This window comes from Sciurus vulgaris (genome assembly GCF_902686455.1).
Source record: "Sciurus vulgaris genome assembly, chromosome: 13".
Lineage (NCBI taxonomy): Eukaryota > Metazoa > Chordata > Mammalia > Rodentia > Sciuridae > Sciurus > Sciurus vulgaris.
The window spans coordinates 13,018,979-13,043,066 of NC_136474.1; the positions used below are offsets into that span (position 1 = coordinate 13,018,979).

General features: G+C 55.1%; 1 protein-coding gene across 1 annotated transcript in view; it reads left to right on the forward strand.

The window, feature by feature from the left end:
• The first annotated feature begins 967 nt into the window (after positions 1-967).
• Positions 968-24,088, forward strand: part of APCDD1 (APC down-regulated 1) — a 29,271-nt gene continuing 6,150 nt past the window's right edge. Inside the window, exons 1-3 of the mRNA XM_079108871.1 lie at positions 968-1,320; positions 11,512-11,695; positions 14,993-15,524. Of these exons, the coding sequence (XP_078964997.1) occupies positions 1,263-1,320; positions 11,512-11,695; positions 14,993-15,524 (774 nt within the window). The 5' untranslated portion in view covers positions 968-1,262. The remainder of the gene's footprint in view (positions 1,321-11,511; positions 11,696-14,992; positions 15,525-24,088) is intronic.

Genomic DNA, 24,088 nt, shown 5'->3' on the forward strand with positions numbered 1-24,088 from the left:
TCCCAGACCACAGGACATAAATAAAATCATCCTGGTTGTGGTTATTAGATGTGTGCCTGAGGACTCAGGGAAGGGGACTAAGGGAGAGTTTCTCTGAGATTTCTTCCGTGTTTCAACAAGTCCTCCTGCTCCTGCAAGCGGGTGGAAAAAGAGAAAGGGCTCCTACTGCCTACATCTTGCTCCTCACAGGTCGGGGCCTGCGGCAGGGCTCCCCAGGGCACTCTTGGCTGCAGAGGCTGCACAGCGCTGCACAGCAGTTTTGCAGATCTCTACTCTGCTCTAATCTCTCTCTTTCTGGCACGTGTGTGTGCAGGAGCACACCCACCGCCCAACTTTAGCCGGCCCACTTAGCCCAGCTCCCACTTCAAACCTGCAGCCTGGCGGGCCCTTGTCACCCATATGGAGGCACTTTTCAACTGTGAGTCCATGCCCAGGCGGTGAGGCCCGGAGGGTGAAGGGCACATTTCCTTACTTGCAAACACAGTAAGAAAATGCAGTCTTTGGGAGTCCCAAAGACTGTGAGCCCCTCATGGGGATGGGTGGGGAGGAAGCTCGAATGCAGTGCGCAGCGGGGCAGGAGGGGAAGGATCTGGGGAAGAGGAGGTGGAGGGAGAGGGGGAAGGTAAAGATGGGCGACGAGGAAGGGAAGGGCAGGGCGAGGGAAAGGAGGAGCAGGAGGCGAACAGGGAGGAGGAGGAGAAGGAGGAAAAGGGGGAAAGATAGGAGCGCGTTCGGCCAGAAGGTCCTGAAGGGCCCTTGTGGGAGGAAAGGAGGAGGGGAAGAAGTGGGGAGAGGAGTGGGAGGAGGAACGCTGGCTGCAGGAGCCACACCAAGCGGAGGGCGAGGGGCGTGGCCAGCGCCCTTCCTCGCCCCGCCCCCGGCCCGGCCTCCGAGGCCCCGCCCCCGGCCCCGCCCCGGCCGCGGCCGCCCCGCCGGCGGCGCTGGGGAAATATGAAGAGGCGCGGCGGCGGCGGCGGCCACTGCAGCTCGGGGCGGCGCGCGCGGCGGCCGGGGCGGGACGCGGGCCCGGGCGCGCGGAGGCCGGGGCGGGACGCGGGGAGGCCGCGGCGCGGACGCGGGCCGGGCGCCCACCGGGACCCGCGGGGCATGGGGCACTCTGCCCTCGCCTGAGGCCGGAGGCCGGCCTGGCCGCCCGGCAGCTGACCCTGCACGCGCCCCGCGCCCGCCTGCCCCGCGGAGGGAGCGCAGAGCGCCGCGGGCTCGCGGGACGCGTCGCGGACTGAGGCCGCGTAGCGCTGGAGATGTCCTGTCCGCGCCGCCTGCTGCTCAGCTACCTGTTCCCGGCCCTCCTGCTGCACGGTGAGTACCGCGGGAGCCGGCTTCGCCGCGCGGTCTGCACTGCCCCTCGCGGGCCGGGGACTGCCCTGCGCGCTGCGGCCCCAGGGGTCCCTGCCGGGTGCCCGGGCTCCCGGAGCTGTTCTGTTGGCCAAGTGTTCTTTCTGGAAGGGCGCAAACGTCGCCCACACCGACGCCTGTGTCTCCAGAATCTGTTACGTCGCGTCCGAAGGAAAACTTTTATCCTCCCGGTCGACTTTTCAGACTGTAGACTGTCACGAAATCGCAGGCTTTGCGATCCTGTGTCCAAAGTGTCAGCGCGCAAGGAAGGGCTCTTGATGCGTCCGAGCCTTTATAAGACTGAAAAGAGAAACCATGATGGTTAAGGGGAGGACACCGCTTAAGGGGAGGACATATCGCGGTGTCCTGCTGTCGGAGGACTGGTGTTTGTCGTCTGCGTGCACTTTGGCTCTCTTTTGGAAGGTGGTGTGCGGTGGTCTCCGCTGGGTCCTCTGGGTGCAGTTCAAGGGAACTTGTGGTAGCCAGGACCTGAAAACCAGTTTCCTAAGGTTCCGCGTCCTGGCGCCCTGTTTCCCTCGCTGGATGGGTTTTTGTGTGTGTGTGTGTGTGTGTGTGTGTGTGTGCTTCCCGTGCGTGCCACTTTCTGGGGAGCGTTAGCCCTTGAATAGAGTTCCAGAAATTGCACTGAGCAATAGAGTACAAATGCATTGGGAGGAAGACAATAGATTTTGTGCAGGTCAGTGTTGATATTTGCCACGGCCACTGCAGCACACAACGTGCCAGACAAGGTGTCCTGAGCAACTGTCCCTAATGGCCAGACACCTGACATCTCAAGAGTGACCAGTAATCTCCTTCCTCTGCACCCACCACAGCCACCTCAAAAGTTTGCAGCTGGCTCTGACTTCAGAATGCTGTAGAGTCAGAACTGAAAAGCAGGCTGTGGACCCCCCAGAGGATCAAGGAAAGGGAAGAGAGTTTAACCCACAAGCTGCTGGGACATGTCTTTGTAGTCGTGCGGCATGGGAGGCTCCTGTAGCTCGCAGGCCCTGTGAACATGTCTGGTTGGGCCAGACCTGCTGATTGCCAAGGTGTGCTCTGAGCCTCAGCCATCCCATCATTTTAAGAATCGGGTGGAAGCTGGCAGTTCAGAGCAGAGGAGAGAAGGTGTCATTATAGGGTTGGGCTCCTAGGCCCATCTGCTTAGAATTACAGAGCAGTTTTAATCTTTGGCTGAAACATGAAACAAATCAGAGCCAACGAGCAGATCAAACAGCAGCTGCCACACACACAAGAAAAAACAGAGATGAAGCAGGCGAAACTGGCCCCTTTAAAAGAATTGTAGTATCCATGGAGAAAATCATATAAATGAAAATTCAATTCAAAGAAGAGAAATTCCTTAGAAATTTGGCATAAACAGAACTCTTTGCAGACGAGCATTGCCTGTCGAACTGCAGAGTGATCTCAGTGCAGCCTGGCTTCCTCTGAAGGTTTCCTCCCTCCTTGGAGAGGTGGGGGTTATTGTTAAACTCCTCCCCACCAGTCCAAACTGGGATGCGATAGCTGGCAGCCATCAAGAGCCTGAGCATAGCCACACGTGTCCTCCGGTCTGGTACAACCAAAAATCTCTCAACTTTGAGTCTAGAGTCTGATAGCTCCTTGGAGTCAGGGGACAGTCTGCCTGGTGGTGCTGGGAGGGGTCATGGTGGTCATGCTGGAGCAGGGGTGGCTGGAAGACGAAGTCTGAGCTATGGATGGGAGCAGCATGGAGCCAGACTGTGTGTATGGGGAGGGGGAATTAAAGATAAAAAGGGAGGTTTGCAAGTTTAATTGGGTGACATGAGTTAACCTACCAAAAGCAGCCACAATTTCAAAATAAATTTGCAATGACAAAATTCTTATAATGAAAGTGCCCAAGATCTACTTAGGCCCAGAAGCTTTGGAGTTCAATGTAAGAGGTTAGCAAGAAGGAATAGTTGTTCAGTTTATAAATCCTCAGGATCTCAGAAAGGTTTGCCTTAATTAGCTAGATACTGTTGAGCACTAGAAAAAGAAATGGATATCTCTGCCTCCCGATTTTTACTTGATTGAAGTAGTTTGAACAGAAAAAAGTTATCAACTTACCTAACCCTGGGAATGGTTTCGGGGAGCATGTCTGCTCAACAGAGGGATTCGCAGGCACTAAGACTTCTGTAGAAGCAGATGAAGCTCAACCATTTGTATCAATGGACGCATGTCTCTCTGGGGAAAGTTCTGTAACCTCCTTAGAGTGGCTTAATGACTTTTTCCTGATAAGCAGGCACTTGATTTCTGGAAACCTGTGATACCATTTGTCTATTTATTATACTAACTTCGTAGATGAAAGCAAGGGTCCAATGTTTCTGATTGTACTTGTGACAAAGTTTAATAAATCTCTCTTCAGACGTGCGCATTCATGGATTGTTACAGTGACAGGTCCGGTCAGTGAGACTGAAAAGCTCACAAAGCCAGGTGAGGCCATGGGTGATGCTGTCATGTGTGGCATCCAGTCTTTGTTGGAATCTTGACCACGTCTATTTCAATTCATTGCGGGTCATAAATCACCCCTAAGTCCTGTTGGTGAGTAAGTTAAGCTCTGGCAGGATTTGAGCCTGGTGTTTATTTTTGCTTTTTTAAAACACTGCATATGTCGGGCAAGACCCAAGTTCAAAATGTGTTGGCATGAAAGTATACACGTCGCCGTTGCTCTCCTCTTCTTCACTCTGGAAACAATTGCATTTCTTAATCCAAATAAAACCTATCGAGTGTCATGAAAGCATGCAGCTGGAAGATATCCATTATCACTGTTTTCTTTGCTTAGATGAAAAGCTGCGGATGTTCAGATGTCCAATTGTAAAAATCAGTCAGCCCCAGAAAGGCAGATTAGCAGGAGGTGTCCAGAGTACGTGTGTAAGTGGTGTTTGAACACACAGCCAGGCGTGACCTCTCAGTTTGGGGGTCCTGACACAGGGCCACATGGCCTTTCCTGCAGTGTGCACTCCTGGAGGTGACACTGACCTTTTGGGGTGGAGAGGTCTTCCGCTCTTCCCTTCACTCAGGCCTCTCTGTCCGGATGGAAAGACTGAGCAGATCACCATCAAAACGAGAAGAAACTTCTAAATGGGGCAAAATAGAATTTTCTGAAACACTGTTTTCTTGAAGATAGTTTTTGTAACCAAGAAAGCACGTCTTCCCTACACCTTTTCCCCTCTTTTCCATAGAAGAAAAGGAAATCTTGGAAAGGAACCTGACTCCTTGGTACGCGGGCTGTGAAGGGGTTGGGCCTGGACTGCTTCAGATGTGGTTCAGGGGCTCACGGCTGCTTGCCTGCTCCTCCCCCTCAGTAAGAGAAGAGCTCGACACAGGCGGGCAGTGGGCCTGGAACCTGCTGCTGAGGGGCACACCTGATGCAGTCCATCAAGGTGAACCGTGCAGCACTTTAGACTGGAAATCGCCAGCAGCCTGCTAGCAGTGGCCCGTGGCCCAGGATGCCTGCAGCAGGCGGGTCTCAGCAGGCTCCACGCCTGGAGTTGAGCCATTACAGAGAGCCGCGGGTCGGCCTGTCGCCGTGGGCTCTGTGAGTCCCTACAGAGTCAGGATTTCTGTGGACTGCTCACTGGGCAGCGTTGCCCAACTCCAGAGTGAATCATTGTGGAAAGGGAGTGATGGGCTGTAGGTCAGAGGGGACACGCAGTGCCACACTAGTGCTACCCAGGGTGTTTGGATCACTCGTGGGCCCTCGTTCCTCATTGGCTTGTGAAGACCTGCTGTGGCCAAGTCCAGTGTGCCTGCTGCAAGGGTGGGAACTGGGAGGGGTGTCCCCACCCCAAGGACTCCTGAGGACACACAGGGGCTGGGAAGGAACAGACTGCGGGGCCCCAGAGCCCGGAGGACAGCACCCTGGGGTTCCTGTACTATTCCACTGCCGGGGATCCCACACACCCCACAGGCCACACATGCACACCAGCATACACACACACACACACATCATATGCCACACACCACACACACACCATATGCCACACACACCCTACACCACACACACACACACATCCTACACACACGCACCACACACCCCACACCCCACACACCCCCTACACCACACACACACACACATCCTACACCACACACATACACACCCTATACCACACACACACCCCCTACACCACACACATACCGTACGCCACACACACACCATACACCACACTCACACACACCCTATACCACACACACACACCATATGCCACACGCCATACACCACACATACACCATATGCCACACACACACACCATACACCACACACACACCCTATACCACATACACATACACACATACCATATGCCACACACACCAACATACCACACACCACACACACCAAACATCACACACACACCACACCACACACCACACACACCAAACATCACACACACACCAACACACCACACACCACACACAAACCATACATCACACACACACCAACATACCACACGCCCACACACACAAACCATACATACACCACACCACACACACACACCACACACACCATGCACCACCCAAATATCATACGCCACACACACACCAACACATACTTCACCACACATACACACATACCATACACCACACACCCACACACCATACACCACACACACACCATATGCTACATGCACACCCACACTATATGCCACACACACACCCTGTACAATACACATACCATATGCCAAACACATATCATATACCATACATACCATAAACCACACCCATACATCACAACACCATATACCACAACTATACACCACACACACACACAAACACCCTATACCACACACACACCAGATACCACACACTCATACACATACCCTACACACACCCATATATCATGCACACACATATACCACACACACACACCCCATGCACCATACATACACACACACACACACACACACACACACACTCCCATCCACCCCCTTCACACACACATAACCTTGCAGTCTCTGGTTCAATCCCAGTGCCCAGCCCAGGGACTTAGGCATTGGGGAAAGATGACATAGAAAAGTAACTTACACACTAAAGTTAAAAGGGAGCCAGGGCTTGAACTTTTGACCTTACTATTTCTTCTGAAAGGAAAATACTTTTAGTATCAAGATTTGCCGATTGGTAAAAGCAGTTCTCTTAGCTTCTGTTTATCATGGAAAAAAATGGAAATAAATATAAGAACTTGGTCAGAACCACACCCGCCCTGAGGCGTGGTCGGTCAGTGCTGTCCACGCCACAGCAGCTTGCGATCCAGAAAGCAGCCTGGGTCCGCTGCCAGGACCCACCGGGAAACACCGGCGATGGTGCTTGCTTAAGTGGCCCAGCAGCTTCATGGCCAAGCCATCACCTGCGCCCAGTCTCACTTGCTAGTTCCAACTTGAGAACACGCTTGCACTTGACAGCCCAGGTGTGCGTGGCAGACCAGAAAGGAAGAAGCCTGCGAGAGGCGACCCGCCCGTGGGGATGGATCCCGAGTGCGCACAAGTCCCCAGGCCCCCTGGCCTGTTCTGGAAGTGTGCCCTGGAGCCCGAAGACTTGGTTTGTTTTCAGCAGGCAAGCAGTTTCCTTCCAGACTCCCACTTTCCTGTCCATAGTCCCTCAAGAGAAAGCCCCCACCATAGTTTCACCTGGGCCCAGGCCTGCAGCTCCTCATGCTTGAGACAGAAAGCCCTGCTGGGCACGGAGCCCAGGGGCTGCCCGCGAGCTGCTGCCCTGGACTGTGAGACGTTCACACCAGAGGGCCTGCCTGCCTGCGCAGCAGTGGTGTCCCGTCCCATGAGGCGATGTCACATGAAGAGAGCCATCACAGCCTCTTGAACATGGGTCATCATCCTCATTATTGCACGTTTTAGTTCATACAGAAGAGAGGAAGGCGCGTGGCTGATGACCCATCTGTGCCACATGAAGAGTGGAATCTCAGCCACTTTCTTACTGGCAGCCTGATCCTTCCAGGTGCTGTTTCCCTGGACTGGATGCAGTGCAGAGTCTGCCCAGCTGCCCAAACATCTGGAGTCCTCCATTAGCCAAGGTGTGGACGGTCCTCGTGTGGCCTCACACGCACACTTTCCTGTGTCTGGAGTGATGCTGGAGGCCCTCCATGTCCCAAACAGGGCTGCCACCTGTTCTGTGTAAGGCACTGTTCCACCCCAGTGTCCACAGGCACCGAAGAAGCCAATCATCAGAAGACCCAGTGCCAACTGCATTCAACACACAAAGGTACAAGTTTCAACAGCCCAATATCGTGATTGACAGCACTTTCAGTACACAAATAATCCAATTAAGTGGAGGGTTTTTAAAATTATTATAGATAATAAGCACGTTTATTACGATAAATGATAGGTGTCCCAGGCGGGAACTGTTATTATCGTTAGCTGCGGTCCTTGCGTTCTGCGATGTGAAGCACCAGGATGATTGATTTATTCGACTTAAGATGTGTTAAAGTAGGACACAGAAGCGCTTTTCAATGTGGTGCTGATTGGCCCGCCTGCCTTCCTCTTTCCTTTCTGTTGCCCCTCGCTCTCTTCCTTCACCCAGTTTGCGAAAATGGCCAGTGCTTCTTCAAGACCACATAAAGGGATGAGATTCACGTGCCGACAGCTGTTACAGTTCTCATTATTTGGGCAAAAATGATACCAGCTCCTCGTGGTCTTCCTGCTTTTCTGATCTGCTTGTCCCCAGTCAGTCCCTCGAAAAAAACCCAAACTGTAGTCTTTCCAAAGTGGTGTCCTCGCCCTGCTGTTTCACTGCTGAAACCCGCTGGGTCCTCCTCAGCTTCCCACGCAGCCCCCCTGGGCACCTATGTCAGTGCTCTGCACCATGGCCCGCCTCCCCTCTGCCCTCGCCCAGGCCACGGACATCTCCCCTCCCGCGGCCTGGTTCTCCCTGCAGCAACGGCAGTGCCTCTGATGGAGGTGGTGTGCGCTGCCTGGACTTCCATTCCTTCATCAAGGCAGAGATGCCCTCCATAAGCAGAGGAAGATGCCGACCTGCTTCCTTCACAAGTGCCTTTGGGGCCTGGCTTCTCACCCAGCCCAGACGCCTGGGCCCTGACATTCATAGCTGCTGTGCTGGAGACAGAATCTGACCCTTGGGGCCTTCTGATTGCTGGAGTGTGTGGCCTGGCTTAGCCTCCAGGAGACGTGGGAACACAGGCGCCTGGTAGACCAGAAGTTCAGGCTGGGCCCTGGAGGTGCCCCTGGGGGACCAGAAGCCCAGGCTGGGCCCTGGAAGGTGCCCCAGGGCTGCTCTCTGGGAGGAAGCCTGGGGTTCAAGGTCGCTACTGTGCTGCTTGGCTTCTCTCAGCTCACACACTGTCTTCCTGTCCTGTGATCTCCTTACACACTTCCCATCTCACTATGGCTCCTTACACACCCTTCCTGTCTTGTGATAGCCTCTTACACACTTCCTGTCTTGTGATCTTTTCTTACACGCTTCCTGTTTCATGATTCCTTACTCTTCTACACTCCACTCTTCCTGTCCTGTGATCTCTCCTTCCACAGGCTTCCTGTCTTCCCACATGATTTATTTGTGCACAGTTTTTTGCCATGACACCATCAGGCACGATGTGACCCAGCTAGTGGGCCTCACCAGAGCTGAGCGAAGCTGTTGCTACCCACTTGCACCTCCAAAGCTGAGCTAAATGAACCTCATTTTTAAAAACAAATGACCAAGCCTCGGGTATTTTGTTAGAGCAATAGAAAACAAACACCAGCCCCATGTCTCCCCCATAGGTGAATGTTGCCCTGGTGTGAGCCTGTCACTGTGTCCCTTCCCCGGGGACTCTAGCCTCAAGAAGGACGGGTACACACGCTCGCCGCCACTCCTCCGCCAGCAGGCTCCCGGGTTTCCTTCCGAGACCCCTCCTTCATCATCTCTACCCTTTTCTTTCATCTATGCCAAGGGGACTTTGAGAACCTCAAGGTCAAAAACTCACCTGTATTCATTTTGTGCTTCTAATCTCTGAAATAGACAAAGTACTGTCGATGGGCGTGGGGCTCCGGGCCGGGCTCCAGTCCGCCCTCTTCCGCAGGAGCCGGTGAGTGGGGAGGCCTGCGAGCCGGTCTTCGTCCGAGCTCAGAGTCAGGCGCACCTGGACGACTTCCACCACCATTCTAACTGTGCTGTAGTGAGGGGGCGCTTTTCCAGGTGGACCTAAGAGCCTTGTCTCTGAAAAAAACCACTGGAAAGAAACCACTGCGCCAACCCGAGGCCCCTGGAGGCTCGCGACGTCCACTGCTCATGCGCGAGGCAGAGGCCGATGCCTGGAGCGTCGGGCATTGGAGGCCGCGGCGCTGACCTGGGCCGGGCGGGGCCGCAGCACACCCACTTTCCTGACTCAGGCCTTTGGTGGTGAAGTTGCAGCGGCCGGGAGGGCGGCCCTCCTCTGCCCTGGTCTCTTCCTTCAGTGCACTCCTGCACTCCAGTCTCCAGTCTGATGGCAGATAGGTTCTGAAAGGCGGGCGCACACCGTGGATCCGCGTGCCGGGTTCCCCACCTCACTGAGGAAATGCGCTCCCGGCCGATAGCGGGGCCCTGCAGCGGAGCAGGGGAGAAGCCAGTACCTGCACGGCTGGGTAGCCGCAAGGCCCAGCGTTCCCATGCAGTGTGTCCAGGGTCATAGCAAGGAGGGTGCCTAGGAAACCAGGCCGGGCGACGCTCCACTACCGAGAGACGCTCAGGCAAGCGGTTGCTTGGACTTGCATGAGACATCGCCCCGTCTCCCTGTATAGATCAGAGAAATGGCAGAGATGCCCGAGGCTGCTGTGAGTGACTTGTGGGCATCCCAAGACTACTGGTAAAGCCTCGTGTCATCGTTTAAATGCAAGTGTTTCTGTCTCTGGTGATGAAATAATGATGCATCTTAATCATGGAAGTCCCGGGTTCCATGAAACCCTTCAAGTGCCAGGTCCAGTCTCCACCCGAGCTGCCCAGCTCTGGGGCTTTCACCACATCCACTGCTCCTGGCTCTGTGATCTTCATGGAAAACATTCGCTGGGTGCAGAGCTTACAGTCCAAGTTTTAGATCTCAGCTCGGCCCAGGATAAGACTATGGCATCTTCATTGAACGCCTGGGGTCACATTTCAAGTAGACTCTCTCCAACTCCCAGTGCCTGGTGACTTTAAGTCCATTTTAAGCTCCTCACAGCGTGATCAATCACATCGTTGACCCTCCACACAGCAGGCTGTATTACGCTTTGTTCCTCGAGTGCCCAACAGGGGCATTCAGGAAAGCTCCACCGTCGTCAAGGTAATTGCAGCCCCTGGACTCCAGAGGTCCGGTGAGCAGCATCTCTACTGTCAGCTCAAAACTGGACAACAGGGCGACATGGTGTGGCCGGATGGGGGTTGGAAGGCCAGAACTGTGACGCGGGCTCATCAGAGGACATGGTCAGTGGTGTCCATGACAGGCTGGCCAGTTGTTCACCCTGTATGTGTCCCTTGCTGACTGACCCAGGGCCAGAGCTGAACCACTGAAGGGGCAGCGTCCTTAGGACCTGGGGGAGCTGACCAAAATGCACACACTGTGTAAACAGGCTGGTTCTACAAACAAGGAGAAGATGACTGGGTCAGGCACACCTGCTTCCTCCCTCCCCTGGGGCGGGCTGGTGGGGACTGGGAGGGGGCCCCCAGGAGTGCCACTCTGAAGGGGACCTGTCCACTGCGAGCAGCGATGTCACTGGACGGAGATCTCTCACTTGCACAGTGGCTCTCGTTCTAGCGCAGGCCAGAGGCAGTGGACTTGGCTGAGGGGGCCTCGGGGAGGTTGCCTTTAACCTGAGTGCAGCATAGCCATCTGCGATCAGGGTTTTCCTGTGGTTGAGAGGCACCAGGAGTACCGTTGCCTCCTTGCTGCCGGCTCAGGAGGTGTGCCTGAGTGGTTGCAGAGGGCTCCTTCCCTAGACGAGCATTCACTTGCAGGTCCCCGAGTTCACACGTTGGGAGACGGACTCCTCGAAGCCAGGACTGGCCATCAAATGGGAGTGGTTCACTCTCTGGATCCCGCGGCTACACGATGGCATAGATATCTGAATGTTACCCGCCTGCCAGTCCAAGTGCATCCTGGTGGTTTCTTCATGTCACCCGTAGCCACTTACTCTGGGTCTCACTCCAGGTCCCTGCCCCTAACCTTCCACCTTTCTTTTTCAGGGCTGGGAGAAGGTTCTGCCCTCCTTCACCCGGACAGCAGATCCCATCCTCGGTCCTTAGAGAAAAGTGCCTGGAGGGCCTTCAAGGAGTCACAGTGCCACCACATGCTCAAACACCTCCACAATGGGGCGCGGATCACTGTGCAGATGCCACCCACGGTCGAGGGCCACTGGGTCTCCACAGGGTGAGAGCACTCGGGTTGCAGGGGACGGGGGAGGGACCACCGAAGACCCCTCGTACCATCTCCCTGATGAATGGACTTTGTAGGACCTGCAGTGCTGCCTGCGTCCTGATGAAGAACCAGCCCACTCTGTGAAATGAGAGTTGGTTGAGAAACAGCTAAGAGCTGGAGAAATCCTATGCTGAAGCAGAGATTATATTGTGCTGCTGTTAACCGCAGCCCTGAGTGAATAGATCCTTGTTTACTGAACTCTGCGGGACCACTCGTATATAAAAAGAAACCATTAGCAAGTGAAATTAAGCGTCTGTGTTTCACCAACCCTGAAACATGACTTGCAAGCTTCTGCAGCCTCCATGCTCTAGCATATTCTGGTAACTTAATACACGGCTTCAGGGCTCTCAGTAAGGTAAGAGCTGCCTCCCTGGCCAGGCACAGCTCTTAGATTCTCCTCCATGCGGTGAGGCCGAGGTTTATCCCAGTTTGAGCTCCAGCTTATCTTCCATTAGAGCTTTTAAAAACAGTAGAGAGGCAGATCTGTGATTTTTTTTACCCACTAAATTGTTGAGCATTAACTAGACAAACCCTGGGATATGATCGCTTCCCCCTGTGCCCTGTTCCTGGAGTTGGATAAGCAGCCTCCAGGTACCGTGGGGAAGGATCAAATGCATATTGGAGAAGAGGGAAAAGAAAGTTATAAGATGATGAAGACTCCGATTTTTTCCCTAAATATTGGGTCTCCTAAAGTAATGGCATTATAAATTATTTGCATAAAATTCTTAATACAAGATCATCACTTTAAAATGGTCATTTATTAGGTACCTATGGTGTACCAAGCACTATTTTATATTTTGTGTAGAAAGTCGTGAACTAAACAGACTTGGCCCCTATCTTCAGGGATTTTCCAAATATATCTCTACACAAAGAAGTACTGCGGGCCAGGGGCCAGAGTAGAGCAGGTGGGAAAGCAGATCCCAGGGTCCCCGACTGCAGGCTCAGGTGGGGGCCAGAAAGGCTAGTGGAGAGGCGAGGCTGCCTGCGAAGGCTGCGGGAGGAGCTTTCCGTCTGGAGGAACTGGCAAAGCCCAGACTGGAAGCAGAGTGGGCAAGAGCCTGGGCGGGCTGGAGAACCCAGGGTCCCAGCCCTGTGGCCAGCGAGGTGGAGTGAACTCGGAGAGCACCTGGGAGGCACGCGGAGCTGGCTCCCAGGGCACTGTGCACACCAGGCCTCCTTTCCGTGTGTTGGTTTGTGTGACATGAGGTCTCACTCCGTGGCCCAGGCTGGCTTCTGACCTCCGGGCTCCAGCCGACCCTCTGCTGCAGTGAGAGGAGCCCCCCTCCGTGCCCAGCTTGCGGGTCTTCTCACCTAAGAGAACCAGGAAGTTTTCAGCTGTGGCTTTACTGAAGGGCACTGTGGCTGCTGTGTGCAAATGCACAGGAGCAGAAGTGACTGACACTGAAAGGCTCGCTCACTTCTGGGTGGGGAGGATGGTGGCTCGGGAAGCAGAGTGACGGGCAGGGGGAAATGGCTGGGCCTGAGGTGCAGGACGTGGAGGCGGAACCACGTCAGTGCCAACAGAGCAAACCTTCAAGAGGTCAAGGGGCTCTGCTTGGCCTCCACTGGCCTGGGCGCCGCTCACACCGAGTCCTCCCTCCTTGAGGAGAAAACTGGAGTGTCCCCTCACTCCTGTGGCTCCAGTGACTGCTGCCTGAAGGACTGCTGTGTCTTACATCCACAGGATGTCACGTGACATCAGTTGACAGATTTACCTGGCCAGAGGTACCCCCAACATGGCTTTCTCTCTCACCAGTCTGAACTGAAGAACTAGCACGTTACCAAGTTTGAGAGCACTTTAGTTTGGGATGTCAGCCCTGTCGATTGAGGTAGCCGTGGTCTGTCAGCTCAGCCCAGAACCTCTGTTCAAGTCTTCAGTGGGAGCAGGGTTAGAAGGCCGACCCTGATGAGCTGAGACTCCTGACCAGCAGCCCAGGATCTCATAGAAGCTTATGGCAGACTCTTTGGCCAACCATTTAAGGAACCCCTCTGTCAGTCAGCTTTTCATCACTGTGGCAAAACTTGAGAAGACAGCTCTAAGGAGCAAACGTTTATTTTGGCTCATGATTTCAGAAGTTTCAGTCCATGGTCAGCTGGCTCCATTGCTTTGGGCCCAAGTGAGGTAGAACATCATGGCGGAAGGGCATGGTAGAAGAGCGCTGCACTCATGGCAGCTGGGGAGCAAAGATAGAAAGGGCTCAGGGACAAGAAGTACCCTTCCAGGGCACACCCCAGTGACCCACTGCCTCCAAGCAGGTCCCTCCTATAGTTTCCACCCCCTCCCAAGAGAGTCCCCTCGAATCATTAACCCATCAGATGGGTTAATCCACTGATTGGGTCAGAGCCCTCATGAGCCCATCACCAAAAGCCCAGAACACTGCTGCACTAGGGACCAGCCTTCAAAACACCAGTCTTTGGGAGACATCGCGCATCCAAGCGCTGAACACCTCTGTTGCCCTGGGCCGTGCAGCCTATGTGTGAATTGGTAACTGGAGCCCTTTCAACGGTCCTGGAGCTGAAACCGCCTGCCTTCTTTGCTCTGGAGGCCAGTCTGAGTGTCCTGGTTAGGACCCTAGCCTTTATCTAACGCCCCCAGCAAAGGGCATTTCCTCCTTGTCGCCCACACGAACCAAAGAGACCCTTGTTCCCCGTGTTGTATTGGCTTGGCTTCCACTGAATTGCCTCATTTTGTTCCCCTGCTAGAGGGAAAATTCCTTTTGAGTGGGTGGGAGGGTGAATTTGTCTCCCACTAGGGACTAGGTTCCATTTCATCCAGTATACGTCTTGCCTCCGCCTGTGCTAGACATGGTCCCTAAAATAGTGTTCGTGAAGTCACCCGCTTCTGATACAGAGAAGGGAATTCCTCTGATAGGCTTATCCAGAAGGAAGCAACCCTGTAAACTAGGCCCACAGTGGAGGCCGGGGAACCTGGCCTCTGCCCCGGCCTGTTCCCAGTGGACGCAGACTGCAGTGCTGGGAGCAGTCTTTGGAGCCTGGCTGCCCAGGTTGGTGCAGGCTCTGGCAGTGGCTGGCTCTGTGACTGTGCTGGGGTGTGCCCTCACCTGTGCCTCTGTTTCCCCAGTGATAAAATGAGGGTGATAATCATATGTAACTCCTAGGCTGGTGTAAGGATCCAAAGGATTGGAACCGGTAAGAGGTCCTATAGAAAGCATTCTGTGTGCACTGCTCTTGGGAATCTTTCCGTGCCCCTGGGCTCACCCAAGTCTTTCCTTCCTCTTGTCCCTCCAGCTGCGAAGTACGGTCAGGGCCCGAGTTCATCACCAGGTCCTACAGGTTCTACCATAACAACACTTTCAAGGCTTACCAGTTTTACTATGGCAGCAACCGGTGCACGAATCCCACCTACACCCTCGTCATCCGGGGTAAGATCCGCCTGCGCCAGGCCTCCTGGATCATCCGCGGAGGCACCGAGGCTGACTACCAGCTGCACAGCGTCCAGGTCATCTGCCACACGGAGGCAGTGGCCGAGCAGCTCAGCCAGCTGGTGAACCGCACATGCCCAGGCTTCCTGGCCGCCGGCAGCCCCTGGGCGCAGGACGTGGCCTATGACCTGTGGCGGGAGGAGAGCGGCTGCGAGTGTGCGAGGGCAGTGAACTTCGCCATGCACGAGCTGCAGCTCATCCGTGTGGAGAAGCAGTACCTGCACCACAACCTGGACCACCTGGTGCAGGAGCTCTTCCTTGGGGACATCCACACCGACGCTGCCCAGCGGGTGTTCTACCGGCCGTCCAGTTACCAGCCGCCCCTGCAGAACGCCAAGGTAACGCCCGGTGGCCGAGCCCGCACCTCCTCTCCACTCAGTCAGGCAGGTGGCCCTTTGTGAGGGCCCATCTCAAGTGCAAAGGGAGGCTCCATTCTCAGGGGAGGGGCAGACCAAGGTGGGACCGAGGAGGGGACGGTGACATGTGACTGGCACAGCGTGTTAAGTGTCTCAGAGGCCTGTCCCTGGTACTGCTTTGGGTGTACACAGTGGCCTCAGGAGGTGGAGGCCATCAGGACCCTCTTGGGCACAGTGAGCAGCCAAGGACCAGAGTTAGGTCCCATTGATCCCCAGGGGTGAGTTTCGGGGCAGGAATTGGACTCTGAACCTCCTTCTAGGTCTTTCCACCTCACCATGTGAAATGGGAAGTCAGTGTGACCGGAAGGGAGGACCGAGCAGGAGGGCAGGAAACCAGGACCGTGGCTTTTTCTTCTCGAGTGATTCTGCAGTACTTGTGTGGGATTCACAGACTCAGAAGGTGGTCAGCGTGCAGCTGCCCGTGTGCCTGCCGCTCATGGGAGGAGCAGGCAGAGTGTCCCTGGCTGTGCCTGGCTATCCCGAGGCTTCGCTGGTGCACCGGAGCAGTGGCTGCCCTCGCGGGGCACCAGCTGACTTTCGGTGGTTTGTGCACTTGCATCTGTTGCTTTCCTTAGAGGTCCTGAGCTCCCTCGGAGCCAGGTGCCCGCCGTTGCCTCTCCTCTTCCGTCTGTTATCATGAGCTCCTATAAGGAAAGCAGACTTTCTTGCAGGTGTGGAAATCTGCCACAGAGGCCACATGGTGGAGGCTGCTTCCTCTGGGTGCTTCTCAGGGACGTGCCCTGTGTGGGAGGCCCACAGAGGGCCGGCCCTCAGACCCAGCACTCCCTGCCCACTGGCTTGGCAGCCCACCAGGAGGGCTCGCAGTGCCCTGGGGCTCATCCTGATGCAGGAGCCAGGCCTGTTTGTTCTGACCGTAAGTTTCGAAGGCCCTGAACAGGTGCAGGCGACAAAGGGGCCCCTCGTGGCAGGTGGTGGGCTTCCAGGGGTTCCTTGGCATGTGCCGAGGGAGGAGCCCAGAGCTCTGCCCCCCAGCATGCACTCTTCGGCCAGGGTCTGGAGAGGAGGACCTGCGCTCCAGGGTCGGGCCTGGACAAGGGCAGCTCTGGGCCAGGTGTGGGTGGGCTGCTTGGGAAAACCACGCAGCTCATGGCTTCCAGGACATTCTGGACTTTGTGGCTGATGGCCATCTCCAGTCACCGCTGAGTATCTAGCCACGCGGTGCCTCTCCTGGCCTCTGGGTGAGCTGCATACTAGGGAAGGGAACTTGCCTACAGCTGGTTCCTCTGAGTACCAGGCAGCCAGCTCTGTCTCTGGTGGCAGGAAGGCACTGTCAGGAATGACAGTGGCCCCCAGGTCACCCAGAAACTCCAGCTCAGCCAGCAGCAGCCTCCACCGCCTCCTCCACACCTGCTGAAGACCTACTGTGCGGGCAGAGCCCTGCCCATGCCCACACCCTCTCCAGCAGAGTCCCTCAAGCAGCCAGGCAGCCAGAACTTGGGGAGAGGCGAGGCCTGGTGCTAGTAGGAGGCTGGCGTCGCCCCATAGCCGACCTCAGGTGCTGCTTGCACTCGCCAGGTCCAGGTGGGGCTCCTCTCCAGCAGGTGTCCCCGTGGGCTCTTTGGTCTCCTAAGCTCTCTGTAGAACTGAAAGGGCGCAGGAGGGACCCTCCCGCCTCTCTTGCCAAACTCGGGGGTCTCCACTTGCTGTAGGCGTGGGTGGCTCCTCCAGGGAGGTCCTGGGGGTCTGGCCCACGGCTGAGCTGAGAAGCTCCAGTGGATCCTCCTGGCCTCCCCTGGTCCAGCTTGGGAGGACCTTCCCTGGGGTCAGTGTCCCCCCAAGAGGAGCCAGTGTGCCAGGACTCACTTGGCCCTGGGGGCCTGGAGCTGGGGTGGTAGTTGGAATGCTGATCTTTGTAGAATTTTTATAAACAAAGTTGAAGAGTGTTTTTGTTTTGTTTTGCTGTTGCGATGCTGGGGCCCTAGTGCGTGTTGGGAAAGCGCCTACCATGGAGCTATGCCCCCACCCCGCCAAGAATTGGTTTGTTTTGGTTTTGTTTTGGTTTTTTAAACCATGGTCTGGATGAATTGGCAAGAGCGTGGACTTGGGCGCTGAGAGCCGTCCTGCAGTCCAGTCCTCGTCTCAGTCCTCCTGGGACTTTTTCTTTGCTACAAGATGGTAAGAATACCAGATCTGGGGGTGGGGGGATCAGCATGTGGGGTGCTGTCTGGCCTCCGTCTCCTCTGCGTGCACCCGTGGCTGGTGTGGGGTGGGGATGGCGGTTGGCGAGGACATCAGAGCGTGGTGCCAGGCGCCGCAGGAAAGCGCTTCCTTCCATCTTCTCCTTTCACTCTGCTGAGGCCCCTGTGGGAACATTTACCCGGATTCTTAAGAAATAGACTCTGAAGCCCCAGGCCTGATTCCCTGGTTCCAGAAAAATGAAGGGTGGAAAGAACTGAGGAACTCAGATGTTATCTAGGATGCACTAAGTAAAACAGCAAGTGAGGGAAGGCGTGGCGCAGCATGAGCCATGGATCCCACTCGTGTGAACTCACAGGAACAGCAGGACAGGAATCAGGCCCAGAAGGCCTGCCCAGCCGTGAGAAGGGGGCCAGCGGAGGGGACATTATTGTTTTACCTTTGCAGTTTGTGCCATGACCTCTTATTACCCAACACCTTCACCACACAGAATTAAAATTACAGAAAATAGAAAGCACAGCTTGGACTCTGAGGAACGCGGAGGCCAGGGGTGGGGTCGGTGGCCTGGCGGGAGGAGGGCCTGGGCTTCCAAAGCCAGCAAGGCCGGGCCCTGGGAGCAGTGCAGCTGCTTGGCCAGGCTGGCCGGGGTCGGTCGGCGTGGCTATGGGAGCTGAAAGGGCCCTTCTTCTCCTGTTGACCCTCCGTGTACCTCTTGGCCTGCAGCGTGCTGCGGAGTCCTCAGGAAGTTTTCTGATCCTCCCCAGGACAGCCTTGCGGAGGAGTAGACGGACTTGGCCGTTGGTGTCTATCCGAGCTGGAAGCCCCAGTGGCCAGGTGCCCGGGGGCACTGCTACAGCAGGTTGTGGGGCAGCTGCGGCCACCTGGCCCAGGACAGAGGAGCCAGGGAGCGTCTTCAAAGCCCCGCAGCCTGCCAGGAGGGGCCAGAGCTTCCTCCTCTGAGCTTTCTGCCTCCCCTAATTTCTGGTCCATAGAGACCTGGCTGAAAATTAGTTTAAATGCTAAAGTGAGTTTGAAACCACTAGTCTCAGCCTCTGTGGAAACAGGACACCAGGTAAAAATAGAACCTTCAAGCCAGCTTGTTTTTCTAAGCCTTATGCAGCTTTGCTGAGAGACTGAGTCCTCTGGCAAATAAATTATGTCTGCAGAGATTCAGGTGTGCAGAGGGTTCTTTCAGGAGGCAACTGGCCACTCTTCCTTAAGAAAAACGAAGAAGGCCTAAAATAACCCCAAAGACGCTGTGCCTAAAGGTAGCGCAGCACCAGGCAGCCGCTGTCCCTGCCCAGGACTTCAGAGCCGCACAGTGGACGGGTGGGCACAGGTTCATTCCTGCAGCCGTAGAATCCAGCAGTAATTAAAAGCAAATGATTGCCAGGAGCCACAGAACTGCCAGAGCCTCAGGGTCAGACTTGCAAGCAAATGAAAATGGTCTTCCTCCAAAATCCTGCTCTGGTCTAACGACAGGGTGTGAGTCAAAGGGGCTGTCTGAAAACCAGGCAGCTTCTCCCATCCGGGTATCTTGACTGTTGTCCCCAGCAGACTGGCAGCAGTGGGGCCAAGCAGCCAGGCGAGGAATCACCAGGCCCCCCTGAGAAGCAGCAGCGCTGTGCTCTCTGAACTGTCTGATGTGGCTGGCGGTCCACACAGGTTTGCAAGGCCACTGTCCTGTTGTGGAGTTCAGTCATCCTGGGACCACAGGGATCCGTTCCAGACACCATCCTGCACACATCAAAACCCGCAGGCTCTCCAGCCCCTATATAAAGTGGAGTCGCATTTGCGAAGACCCTACACAATCCTCCACACGCCCTAAATCATCTCCAGATGACGTGTGATGCGTCACACGGGATAAATGCTGGGCAAATAGTTCTTGAACTGTATGGTTTAGGGAATAAGGTCTCCATGTTCAGAAGAGGTAGATTTTCCCCTAATATTTTGATCTACAGTGGAATCCTCAAATTCAAAACCCACAGATCCAGAGGGATGATTGTAAATGAAAAACACAAGTGAACTCTTTGACTTCCTGGTGTTGGTAACATCAGAGGGACTTTGGCCGAGGTGGCTTTTCAACCCAGCTAGTGGGCAGGGGGCTCTGTCTCTGGGTGTGTGCCTGCTGTGCTCCTGGTGGGGTGTCAGTGGGGAAGGGGAGTGTCCAGGTGCTTGTGGAAGCATCCTTGGTCCCTCTCCCACTGCTGTGTGGGGAAAAAAGGGGTCTGCAGAGGTGATGGGAGACACAGGAGGTGCTGGGGGACCAGAGGGCCAAGGGGCCACCACCTGAAATCGTCTCAGAGCTGGTCCCGGTGCAGGTGCGTCCCGGAGGACCCTGGGCTCCCTGGATGCAGTGCTCAGCTCGCGGCCTGCTGCGTGAGAGGAGAGTGGCAGCTGGGTCAGCAGGGCCTGGAACGCAGGGTTGCTCCGGGGATGCAGCGTCACGTGACGGCTGCCCGCAGAACTGCCAGCTGCCCTGGTATTGCAGATGCAGATCCTTATATCCCTTGACTCCTCCAGAGTGTGTGGAGACAGACAGGCATGCAGGGTCGCTGCATTTAAGGAGTTAGCCGACCAGGAAAGATTTGTTGTCAGGGACAATGCAAGTGGTAAACATTTCATCCCTTAAAAGGCAATAACATTGAAAGGACAGGACGAAACCCCAAGAAGCAGGAAATCGGCCATTTGTACAGCGCATCTCCGCTCCTGGCTCCGGGGCTGTGAGCTGAGCAGCGTGGGCACTGAGGGGGAGGGAGGGCCACACCAGGGGTCCTTGGGATTTGTAGCCCATTTAACTCTTAATATTAATTGACTTCAATTATTTAAATGAATTAAAATACCTAGGAGTAGAAGAAATAATCTAGTAAAAATGAATATGAATTTTCTTCTGCGACCAATCTTAAAGTCAGCTCTCCTGAAGATCCAGCTTCTTATGGTCCCTGTCTTCTAACTGTTGAGTCCAGCGGGTCTGAGCAGCAAGGTGGAGGCCAGATGAGCTTCTGTAGGATTATCCATATTTCCTAAAATAGGAAAGGCCTTGCGAGCTCACTTTTCAGTGAGCCTTGGCAAGCATCTTAGGAGACCCATTTCTAGAAGTATCATGTTGTTCCTGAGGACCCCTAAGTGTCCCTTCTGAACTCTAGGACATAGAAGAGTGTTCTGTTGGCTTTTGCTCCCCTCAGCATTCAGCAGGCAAATAGATACAGTGTCTAAAGCTGTTTTCTGTTGCTGTAACAAAATACCTGAGACTGGGGGACTTATAAACATAGTGGTTTGGCTAGCTTCTGGTTCTGGAGACTGGAAAGTCCAAGAGCGAGGTGCTGGCACCTGGTGTGGCAGAGGCATCGCCTGGCATGACAGAGCAAGTGTGCCAGCTGGAGTCTGTCTTCATCCTAGGGCCCCTGATGACCTCATCTAACACTAATTACCTCCCAGAAGCCCCACCTTGAAATATCATTAACTGAGTTTGGGGGTACGTTTTGAGTGTGTGGACTTTGGGGGGGACACATCTAACACCAGGGCCCAAAGCCATCAGTCAGCCCCTCTCCCTCTGTCCTCATCCTCCCGGCCCAGACCCCTTCACAGATGCTGGTAGGAGGCTGTGGGTTGCTTGCAGTGTCCCTCCACCCTCTCCGCGTCGCCCGTGCCTAGCGCACACGCCCGCCTCCTGCAGGGTGCTCGTTTGCTGCGTCAGTGTGCTACAGTGCTCACGTGGCATGCTGCCCGCTTGCGGGAGCAGGCTGTCTGAGCCAGCTCAGGGTGCCGAGATCAGGGCCCCCGGCTGGTGGCTCCCGCCATGCACGTGCTCCTCACACTCGGGAGGCTGGAGTCCGAGGGAAGGGTGGCAGCGTGGAGGGTGCAGATGCCTCCTCCCCCGCTCTGTATGAGGGCACCCATCCCGTGCCTGCGGCCCCACCTGGTGCCCTAACCCCTCCCAAGGCCCGATTCCTAGGGCATCCCTGGGGGCCAGGACTTGGATTTCTAGGGCAGGAGCTTTTATTCCAACTCGGCAGGTGGACAGCTGGCCCCAGCAGTCTGAACCCAAAGCCGCAGTCGCAGGGAGACTTAGCCACACTCATCCTCTGCTTCCTTCAGGAAGCAGAATCATCCTGGTCCCTCCAGGTGATCCACGTAACCCGGGTCTTAGGCTCCCAGAATCCAGTCTGGAAAGTGCCCAGACCCCCTCCGCTGTGAGGAATGCTGGTGCTCCGCTCACTCTGAATGTCGCCCGACAGCTTTCTCTCGGTCACCCTGTCGACCAGGAGCCCCCGTGTCTCCAGGGCCTGTGTGGCTGTATTCTGCCCATGTCCCAGGAGATACCAGAGAGGACTCTGGTCTCAGGCTCAAAGAACCTCCAGTGCAGTGGAGAAGACCCACGAAGGATGCACACCCAGGCTATCTACTGCAGAAATGCAACCCGACGCACACCCTGAGCTGCAAGAAAAGCTTCGACATGGGCCGCTGGCCAGCAGGGCTTCTCTCTGAGAAATGGGAATGTGTTTTTTGTCCTGTGTGCGGAACCCTGGGTGGTCGTTTCCAGGATCTGTTCCTGTTTCTCCTCCGACACAGCTTTGGGAGGCTTACATTGTGTCCGGCCTCCTTCTGGGGTTGGTCTGTTCACAACAGGACCCTCTCAAGCAACTTCTTCCATTCTGGGAAGATGATGGACACAAGTGGACACCCGGAGCAGATGTTGTTGACCGAGTAGCTCTCCAGAAATAAACGTTGGCCGGAAACGGGTGAGAGCCTGGAGAGTCCCCACCCTGCTCAGCCCAGGAGGCTGCCCCAGGCCGGAGTCTTTGCCGGGGACATCTGTTCTTTGAAGGACCCCAGCCTGAGAGGCAGCACAGGGAGGAGGTGGGACTCAGCCAGCCCCAAGACCCATGAGTCCCCAGTCTCTTGTCTCACCTGATCCACGATTTCCTCTGTGCCTCAGTCGCCTTGGCTGGAAGATGTTCCCCTGGTCTCTCTCGGTGGGATCATAAGGAGAAGGTGCACTGGAGCCCCTGGGATCCAGGGTCCCTACTGCAAGGTGCGGTCATGGGACTCGTGACCAGGGAGTGTGCAGGGATCAGGCAGAGGGGGCAGATTTCACACTGCCCGACAGCAGTGCTCACTCAGAAGGCCGAAGTTCTGGTTCTAGTTTCTAGAATAACTTGATGTTTCCTTTTAGAGGTTTCTTGTATGGGGATCTTTTTTCTTCTCCCTCCCCCTTCAAATTAAACCTTTTTTCCTTTTCTTTTCTGTAGTGCTGGGGTTGCAGCCCAGGGCCTTGAGCTAGCTAGGCAAGTGCCCTACCACTGGGCCACACCCACGGCCCCTGCTGTGGAAAGAATAGCTACCAGGAACATGTTCTGGCCCCCCTGCTTTTAACCTTCAAATATTCTGTGTGTAGAAACGGACTTTAAATAGCCCTTCCTACATCCAGGGAAGTGGACTCATGTCAATGCCAACTCGGTGAGCCCGGGAAAGGACACTTCCCAGTGAGATCATGTATCATGATGTGGATCAAAACAAAAGAGTCATTTCACGGAGCAGATGATATTTCCACAGTGCGGAGAAGTGTTGGTGTTAAACGCTCCACAGGCAGTCTGTCTCTGTTTCTTAGTCATGAAAGGCTGCTGTTCAAAAGAAGCATATCGGGAAGAGAAGCTTCGGACACCGGGTGTTGGCTTTGCTTCTGCTTCCCGGGAACTGTTCCTGCAGGTCTCTTTAATTTTAATTCAAGTCAGAGATTGGGTACATCTGTGCCTGGCTCACAGCACCCACAACAGGCCAAGGGACCCCCATCATCTCTGCCATCTTTGGCTCCTAATGGTACCCAAGGAGTCATTTAAAAAACTAACTAGTCAGCAACCCTTCCCGAAAACTAAAAACCTTAAAAACAAGTGGTCAACTTGACCTTTAACAACATAATTTTTAGATGTTGATAGATCTTTATTTCATTCATTTATTTTTATGTGGTGCTGAGAATCGAACCCAGTGCCTCACACGCGCTAGGCAAGCACTCTGCCACTGAGCCCCAGCCCCAGCCCCTACTTGACCTTTATGAAAGAAGACGTACAAATGACCAGGAGGCACAAGAGAAGCTGGTCCGCTTTCTGGGTCACTAGGGAAGCGGAATTGGAACCAGCCTGGGACACAGGTTGCCCATCACAATGGCTATTAACAAAACACAGTCGTATTACCATGTGACCCAGCTGTGCCTTTTCTGGGGGATAACACAAGAAGATAGAAGGCAGAGACTCGGATGTTCAGTGGCCCAGCTTCCTGGCTGCTCATCCACGGTAGCCAAAGGCAGAGCCAGCTGAGTCTGTCAGTCAGCA